This window comes from Vulpes lagopus, chromosome 13 (assembly GCF_018345385.1).
Source record: "Vulpes lagopus strain Blue_001 chromosome 13, ASM1834538v1, whole genome shotgun sequence".
Classification (NCBI taxonomy): Eukaryota; Metazoa; Chordata; class Mammalia; order Carnivora; family Canidae; genus Vulpes; species Vulpes lagopus.
Window position 1 is genome coordinate 3,601,246 of NC_054836.1, and position 8,618 is coordinate 3,609,863.

At 42.5% G+C, this 8,618-nt stretch overlaps 1 protein-coding gene across 2 annotated transcripts in view; it reads right to left on the bottom strand.

Annotated features, from left to right (window-relative positions):
- RBM28 (RNA binding motif protein 28) overlaps positions 1 to 7,336 on the bottom strand; it is a 31,155-nt gene extending 23,819 nt beyond the window's left edge. The window contains exons 1-7 of one of the 2 annotated variants that reach the window (XM_041728294.1): positions 7,071 to 7,196; positions 6,109 to 6,194; positions 2,786 to 2,944; positions 2,376 to 2,470; positions 1,890 to 1,965; positions 1,130 to 1,222; positions 322 to 393 (exon numbers count right to left, since the gene is read on the bottom strand). In XM_041728294.1, coding sequence (XP_041584228.1) covers positions 322 to 393; positions 1,130 to 1,222; positions 1,890 to 1,965; positions 2,376 to 2,470; positions 2,786 to 2,903 — 454 coding nt within the window. In that variant the 5' untranslated portion in view covers positions 2,904 to 2,944; positions 6,109 to 6,194; positions 7,071 to 7,196. Of the gene's footprint in view, positions 1 to 321; positions 394 to 1,129; positions 1,223 to 1,889; positions 1,966 to 2,375; positions 2,471 to 2,785; positions 2,945 to 6,108; positions 6,195 to 7,070 lie in introns of both variants that reach the window. The other variant, XM_041728293.1, reaches the window with a different exon arrangement.
- Between the last annotated feature and the right edge of the window lie 1,282 nt (positions 7,337 to 8,618).

Sequence of the window (8,618 nt, forward strand, 5' to 3'; positions counted from 1 at the left end):
GAATTTAGGCCCTACTCCTTATTCACATTCACACTCAGGAGTGGGTTTAGACTCAAAAGATCCTATTTTGAGACCAGATCACCAGATGGTACAATATGAATCAACAAACAGCTCTGGGCTCATTTCTGAGCCTGCAAGAACTCAGTTTCTCTTAATCCTTAGTCTCATTCTTTCTGTTAATCTTGTGCTTTTGTATCTTTGACCCAATATTCTTACTGGGTTCCCTTACTAGCAGGTTCCCTTATAATTTTCCGTAGGATAGGGATGTTTCCATACTCACCTCAGGACATACAACCTCTTCTACCCAACACCACATCTTACCTGGGGCAGAGGCAGACTGTGTATTTTTATATTTATCCTTTGCCACAGCCCAATCCACAGCCACTGTACGCCCTGTCAGACAGAAAAGTATCATCAGAAAGGTCTTCCTCTTTTTAACATCTCTTGTAAACGACTTCTTATTCATCAAAGACAGTGACAAAACCAAAACAAACAAAAGAAACTGCCAATTCAGAGAACACTGGTTCCAAAATAAAGCTCAGAGTAGCCTGCCCCTTTTAACCCTTAAGCTCTTTATCAATTTAAATGTTGTTTTGCCTTTCTACACAGCCCCCACACCTAGGATAAGAGAAAGTAAAAAAGTAAAGAAAGAATGGAACAGTGTTTCCAGGTAGACAAGTTTCCAGTTAGACAAAGCAAGAGTTTTGCACAGAAGTTACAAAGTCTCCAAGCCAAGCCCTTCTTTACTACCTAGTAAATGAACACAGCCAGTTTAACAGCCCACCAGAGCTCAAGGGTGATCAAGACCAAGAGAGAGAAACCTGCAAAATCCACACATTCCCTGGACAGCAATCTGCATCTAACAATGATTATTTCAGGGATATATTTTCATTAAAGATTTAAGTACACACTCATCACCAAATAAGGAATAGCGAATAATGGCTTGCGTTCTTTCAAGTTTAACCCTAAGATCAAGCACTAGGAATATTTCACCAAACAGCTTCTATATTAGCAGTAAGACTCTCAACAATTCAAAACACCTTTTGAAAATGTAGAAAGTGGGTTACTGTGCTAATTCATCCAAACACCAGAAATACCTAGATGAATAGTATAGGTATATAAAACTTACCTTTTATCTCTTTCATGTTCATGCTTTTGAGAGCCTTTCCTGCTTCTAGAAGGTTTTTGAACTGGACGAAAGCAAAACCACGCATCTTTCCATCTGCGTGCAAACATACAAAGAAGTTAGAGGCAGCAGGTGGGCAGCTAACGAACACCAAGCAGGACATTACAAGATGACCCAAGTCCTGCCAACCAGTTAGCCCCTTGCCCAAAGCAGTAGCTTATGTACTCCTACTGAGTATACTCTGACTGAAGCTTGGGCAGAGCAATTTTCTTGAACTATAACTTATCTTCTAAAACTAGTTCTGATCTAATTAAAAATGCCACTGGGGGAATAATACTCTTTTTGAGTTTTTGCTAGGTGTCAAGCACTGTGCCTGATACTTTATGTACGTATATCATGTCATCTGGGGCTTATAAAGAGTATGACATGAACTTTGTATTTCTATTTTGCTTAAAAGATTTTATTTATTTGAGAGAGAGAGAGAGCATGCAAGCGTGCATGCATGTGCAGGGGGGACGGGGAGGACAGAGGGAGAGGGACAAGCAGACTCTGCACTAAGTGTGAGCCCCACATGGGACTCGATCCCACGACCCTAAGATCATGATCTAAGCTGAAATCAAGAGTAGATGCTCAACTGAGTGATCCACCCCGGTGCCCCTGTATTTCTATTTCAAATTGTGGTTAGTTCAAGGTGGAAATGGAAAAAGACCGCTACTTTAAATAATCTTAATCTAATCCACAACAAATGAAGGTTTACTGGTACCTGGCTTCCTGGGGATGTTTACTTCCAGGACAGCTCCATATTGACCAAATACTGTCTTCAAGTCATCTTCTGAACACTGATGCCAAAAGCGAAGAAAAGATATTATCACAGAAAATAACGTGAAATATCAACTGTTAAATCAATTCATTACAAAGAACTTGAATACTCTCACTCCTTTTTTTTACTCTTGAGACTAGGATATCAAACATTTCTAAACAGTAGACATCTTGCTTTGGATCTAAGAGACAAGATAGACATCAAAGAGCTCTTCCTCTCTTCCCTATCTCAGTAGTAGTGTCCCAAAAGGCAGGCATCTTCACACTTAATATCCTTAATTAATTGTTTATACAGGCCCATTTTCTGTATTCAACAATGCTAAGATTCATCCCCAGAAGGAAATATGTCCAATTATATAATCTTGGTGAGGATTTCCACCAATGAGCACCAACAGCCTGGAGAACAGGCAGTGTTTTCTCCATCACTCACCTTAAAGCTCAGGTTCCGAATAATTAATCTGGCTTTCTTATCTGCCACTTTGGGTTTTTTAGGCTTTGGTTCCTTCTTTGGGGGCTCTGAATTTTCTAAAAAATAAGAGGCAACAAAATAAGTCTGCGATCCAAAATCACCTACCTCTAGTCCCAGAACATCACAGGAAAGAAGCTACCAGCAAAAAAAAAAAAAAAGGCATTTCCCACAGGGTTAAATATGACAACATGCAGGACCATCAGATTTCCAAAGTCAGAATTAAATAAAAGACAAAAATGAGTAATAAAATACACTAGATGATTTTGGACATCAAAAAGAAATTTAAGGAAGCTTTAAATTTAGAAGCTATCCCCTTCCCCCCCCCCTTCCTTACCCTGAGGGAAAGTTACCTTCAGTTACTAGAAACTCACCATTTTCCCCCTTTTCCTTGGACTTATTCCTCTGTTTTTTCTTGGCAATAGTTACGTTGATCTTACAGCCTTCAAAAGTGGTGATCTCCTTGAGGGCCCTCTGAACATCTTCTAGCATAGAAAAAGTGACATAGCCAAAGCCTCGACATGCCTTACTCCCTGAAAAGTGAAGGGTGGGGGAGAATCATAAACCAAGAGCCCTAAACCAGTAAATTCTTTTTTTTTTTTTAAACCAGTAAATTCTCAAGGCCCTAAGTAGCAAATATACTGCCAGACCATCCTCTTATCAGTTTGCCAAAATTTTCAGGAGAGATAGAAACAAATTTGGCATCAGTGGCCCCTTCCCCACTTTGCTCAGAAATTGTTAGGCTTCCTCTTCTAATTTGGTGTCTTCACTGTTAGCTTCTCTTCTTCCTCCTTTCCTGATAATCTTGAGAATACTGGAGATCCATGATATCCATATATCCCCAAAGAATAACTCAACATCAAAGAGAATGGAACATTACCAGAGAAGGTGGGAAAGGTAAGTATGGTAACTTTGAAAACTGCAGTGTAATAATGCAGCAGATCAGAAATGAATGCCCGAGGCCCTGACAAAAGAACCTCAAAAACAATAAACATTGTTTTGGGAGCCTGCAGATACTATTACCATTTTTACCAAGCCTTAGCAATCAATATCAAATTTAACCTTTCCAAAGTAGCTATAAATCTCTTATCTCACTTCTAGAATACACTGAGGTAGGTAATATTCATCCTTTCCAAATGAATAATTCGAGATGGAGGAAACTAAGTGAACTAGTTAATGCACCAGAGTGTTAGTAGCTCAACTGATTCCTCATCACTAGCCCCCTGTTCTTTCCATGGGACTCCACCAATATAAAGGCCATAAAGAATATTAGGACCAAGCCTATTGATTAATAGTTGCAAATAAAAACTATAACCAACTTTTGCCCTTTTTTTTTTAAAGATTTGTTTATTTATTTATGATAGACAGAGAGAGAGAGAAAGAGGCAGAGACACAGGAGGAGGAAGAAGCAGGCTCCATGCCGGGAGCCCGACGTGGGACTCGATCCCAGGACTCCAGGATCACACCCTGGGCCAAAGGCAGGTGCTAAACCGCTGAGCCACCCAGGGATCCTCTGCCCTTTTTTTTGGTATGCTTTTATTGGTTTAACATTTTGTGTACTCAAATTTTTAAGTCATTTACTGCATCAGAAAGGAAAAAGATTGGGGCACCTAGGTGGCTCAGTCGGTTGGGCGTTTGCCTCCAGCTCAGGTCATGATCCCACAGTCCTGGAATTGAGTCCTGCACTGGTTCCTTGGCTTAGCTGGGGGTCTGCTTTTCTATCTCCCTCTTGCTTTCTTCTCCCTTTCCCCTTACACGCTCTCTCTCAAATAGATAAATAAATAAATAGATAAATAAATAAATTAATTTTTTAAAAAGGAAAAAAGACCAGGTAGTCTGCCTACTACCCAAAGAAACATGGCTCATATGCTTTGCTTCTTTTTCAACTACACTTGAACCTACTTCAGGATACAAGCCCTCAAACACAGGACGCCAATTCACATAAATAGTTAAAGCTGGTACTTTGCCCTAGGAAGGCATACTGTGATCTGGAGATCAAGGTCTTTTCTCTTGGGACTCCTCACGAAGGCCTGCCCACTCACTGTCAGAAGTCAGAAGAAAAATCAGGGCCCTTCCTGATCAGTACAACCAAAAACAAAGCAGCTGAAACGTGAATGCGTGAACGAGCTCAGCACCAAATAAAAACATGTATTCACAATAAATGCCATTCACTGTTTGTCTGCAAAAAGCACTCTCATTTTACTTGAATCCCCACAACATCCTGTGATATCATCCCCATCTTTAAGAGGTTAAGTGGCATGCCTTCAAGTCATCATAACTAAGACCTCATCCCACATCCCCTCCCTTCTTCCCATCCCAGTACAGCACTCTTTCCAACACATCCTGACTATCTGGACAGAAAAGTATACAATCATTTAAAAAGGGAATAAAAAAAGGGAATAGAGCCCCCCCCCTTTTTCCCCTAAGATTTAGACCACATACACAGGGTACAAGGTAAAATTACACCTCTGCTATATTCTGAGGACCCAAAAGACAATTCCCTTTCAATGCCTGTCCTTCCCTAGGACAGAACCACTAAACACTGGACAACAGTGTTTCTCCCAAGTAATGAATGTAACTTATAGTAGAACCCAGTACACATATATATTTTTCATATAAAACCAATGGAGTACCTGGCTGGCTCAGTCATGAAACATGAGAGTGTTGATCTGGGGGGTTGTAAGTCTGAGCCTCACACTAGGTGTACAAATTACTTAAAATTCTTGTCACGACCCACTCAAAACCCACTAACAAGTAATGATCTGCAGTTTAAGAAACAAGGCTGTAGAGTACTCTCATTCTCTCACTCACCTATATCTCTACTTAAAATGACAATGAACCAGGCTAGTGTTATGGCTTGTATAGCAATCAGAGCCATGTGGACAATCCCAACTTCAACCTCTGCTATTAATGAAATAGAAGCTAATGATGGAGGGATTACTAGCACACAGTTAACTTGCCTACTCACATATCACATATGCAGATACCATGGAGGGAAACAGGGTGTGGGGGGGTGTTGGGGGGGGTGCTACAGGATGCCAGTTCTTGCTAGCTGTTCTGCTGAAAGGCAAAGCAACAGCCACCTACAGAGAGAGCCTCTTGACTAGAAGGGAGCTAAATGGAACATCAGGTGCCTATCTCAAGTGTCCCTTGAAGTCTAGGTTAAGAGGAAGGAATGCTTCTACAATTAAAATCCTTACAATTCTTCCTCATTCCAATACATGCCAACCCTTTCACACAGTGATGCAATGAGCATCACACAGAATATGGGGAATATAGCAGTACTACACAAATCAATATCCCCAGGGGCTCAAACCAAAAACCTTGGGAGTCAGACTTGACTCCTCTTTTTTCATACCCCACATCTGATCCATCAGCAAATCCTCTCAGTTCTACCTTCAAAAATATCCATATCCCAATCACTTCTTACCACCTTCATTATTACCATCCTGGTCAACATCATAATTTCTCACCTAGATCATTGCAAAAGCCTACTTACTATCTGGTCTCCCTGCTTCTGTCCTATTATCCAACAGCAGCCTCAGAGAAACTTTTAAAATGTAAGCCAGATCATACTTACTGCTCCCTATCCAAAACTAGTAGTTTCTCATCTCAAAGTAAAAGTCAAAGTCCTTCCAATGGCCTATAGATCCTAGATGATCTGGTACCGTAGAATCTCATCTCCTAATTCTCTTACCTTCATTCACTCACTGTGGTCACCCTGTTCTCCTTGCTATTCCTCCAGTGTTCCTGAGCTTGCTGTTTCCTCCACCGAGACTCCTCCTGGAGAGACACAAGTTCACTCCCTCATCTTGGTCAGGCCTTCCCTGGCTGCTCTCTATATAACTGCCATTTCTCACTCCTCTACAACCCTCCTCTCGCACACTCATTTGCACAGACTCCTTATCCTTCCTGACTTATTTTTCTCCTTAGTATTTACCACCCGTATCACTATGTATCTTGCTTATTTATTGGCTGTCTTCCCCATCTTGAAGACGTAAGAGCAAGTTTTTTGGCTTGGTTTGATGCAAGGTTGCATCCTTAGGACCTACAACAGCGCCTAGTACAGAGTAGCCATTCAAAAAATATTTGAATGAATAAACGAGTAAATGGATAAGTGAGTAAATGAAGAGCATACTGGTTAGGAGCTCCGGGTCAAGTAACCAAAATCTGGATCCACTACTTACAAGCTATACGAACTTAAAGTTACCAAATTTAACCTAAGCCCCAGATTCCTGTCTGTAAAATGGGGTTAAGTCTCTCCACCCAACACGTCTGTTGAGAAAATTAAATGAGATTAACACGTGCGGAATTCAGCACCATGCCAGGCGATAGGCTGACTCTCAATAAGCCTTACTGACGTGTTATTAAACATTAACTATCTCCTTGTTATCGAATTAAGATCTTGCAAAGTGAGCGCGGGTAATAAATGGAAAGCGCTCTGTAACCCAAAGGCAATGCCTTGACTTTCAGAAACGGACCCCTACGGATTCATCCAGAACCGAGTCGGTTTAGAAAAGAAACGCAATCCCCAGCCCCTTCTCGGCAGAGCGGGTGCAGAATCCCAGGCTGGCTGAGGCCGGGAGGATGTCCCCGCCGGGATCCCGCTCCCGGGAGCCCCCCGCCCCTCGCCCCAGCCTCGGCAGCCCCGCCCCCTACCTTTCTCCGTCACCACGAAGCACTGCTTCAGCGGCCCCACCTGACTGAACAGCTCCTCCAGCTGCTCACTGCGGGCGGAGGGCGGGAGGCGGCTCACAAACAGGGTCAGCCCGGCCATGAGGCTGGGAAACGGGGGCGCGCGAACCGGCGAGCGAACCCGGCCCGCGCACACGCCGGGCAAGAAGCCGGTTCCGGCAAGCCAACCACGCCGAGCTGCCCGGAGGTTCCGGAAGTGCTCGTCATTCAAAAGAGTCCGGAGGAGGACGTGGTGGAAGGAGAAAAAAACGTTCCGGGATAGGAAACAAAACAAAACAAAACAAACGAAACGAAAAGAAAATAAGAAAAGAAAAGAAAAGAAAAGAAAAGAAAAGAAAAGAAAAGAAAAGAAAAGAAAAGAAAGAAAAAAGGAAAGAAAGGAGGAAGGAAGGGAGGAAGGAAGGAAGGAAGGACGGAAGGAAGGAAGGAAGGAGTGAGTTATGGCCGGGGGCGGAGCTTCTTAAGCGGGGCTCCACCTCTAGTCCAGTAGCGCCCCTCCGGACCCCTTCGCCGCCTACCCCCCACTGTGGGGAAACAGGCATTGCTAGTTCCTACCCAGTTTATTTTTACTTTGAGTGTGCTTAATTTATTATTTTTTAAATTCAATTTGCCAACATATAGCATAACACCCGGTGCTCCTCTCATCACGTGCCCTCCTTAATGCCCATCGCTCCGTTACCCCTTCCCCCCACCCTCTTCCCCTTCTGCAACCCTTCCTTTGTTTTAGAGTTAGAGGAGTCTCCCAGGGTTCGTCTTCCTCTCTAATTTTTCCCAGTTTCCCTCCTTTCCCTGATGGTCCCTTTCACTATTTCTTATATTTCGTATATGAGTGAAGCCATATGATGATTGTCCTCCAATTGACTTAGTCGCTCAGCATGATACCCTCCAGTTCCATCTACAGGGATGCAAATGGTAGGTATTCATCCTTTCTGATGGCTGAGTAATATTCCACTGTAGGTATAGACCACATCTTCTTTATCCAGTCATCTGTCAAAGGACATTGTGGATCCTTCCACAGTTTGGCTACTGTGCTGTGAGCATTGGGGTACAGGTGTCCCATTTGTTTAACTACATCTATATCTTTGGGGTAAATACCCACTCCCACCCAGTTAACTACAGCAAGCAGAGGAAGTTGTTTTTTGTTCGGGGGTCTCACCCAAGATCTGACATATAATTGGTATTTAATAAATTCTTTCTTCACTGTCACCACAGACTCCCAATTACATATATAAAATGCAACCAGAATGCACATAGATGCATACATCGTACACATCATTTTAACAATCCTCATATTTTCAGAGAATATGAGACATCTGTCACACTATAACAGATAGCTATAACTGTGCCTCTAACAGTTCACAGACAAATTGCAGCTACTAAAGCACGCACAGACAGAGATCACACACAATCATTCATTCAATAAGTATTTACTGAGCTCCTACTATGTACCAGGCACTAGGGATAAAATTGGTAAGCTAAAAAAAGACACTAGTCCCTACTCTCATGGAGAAT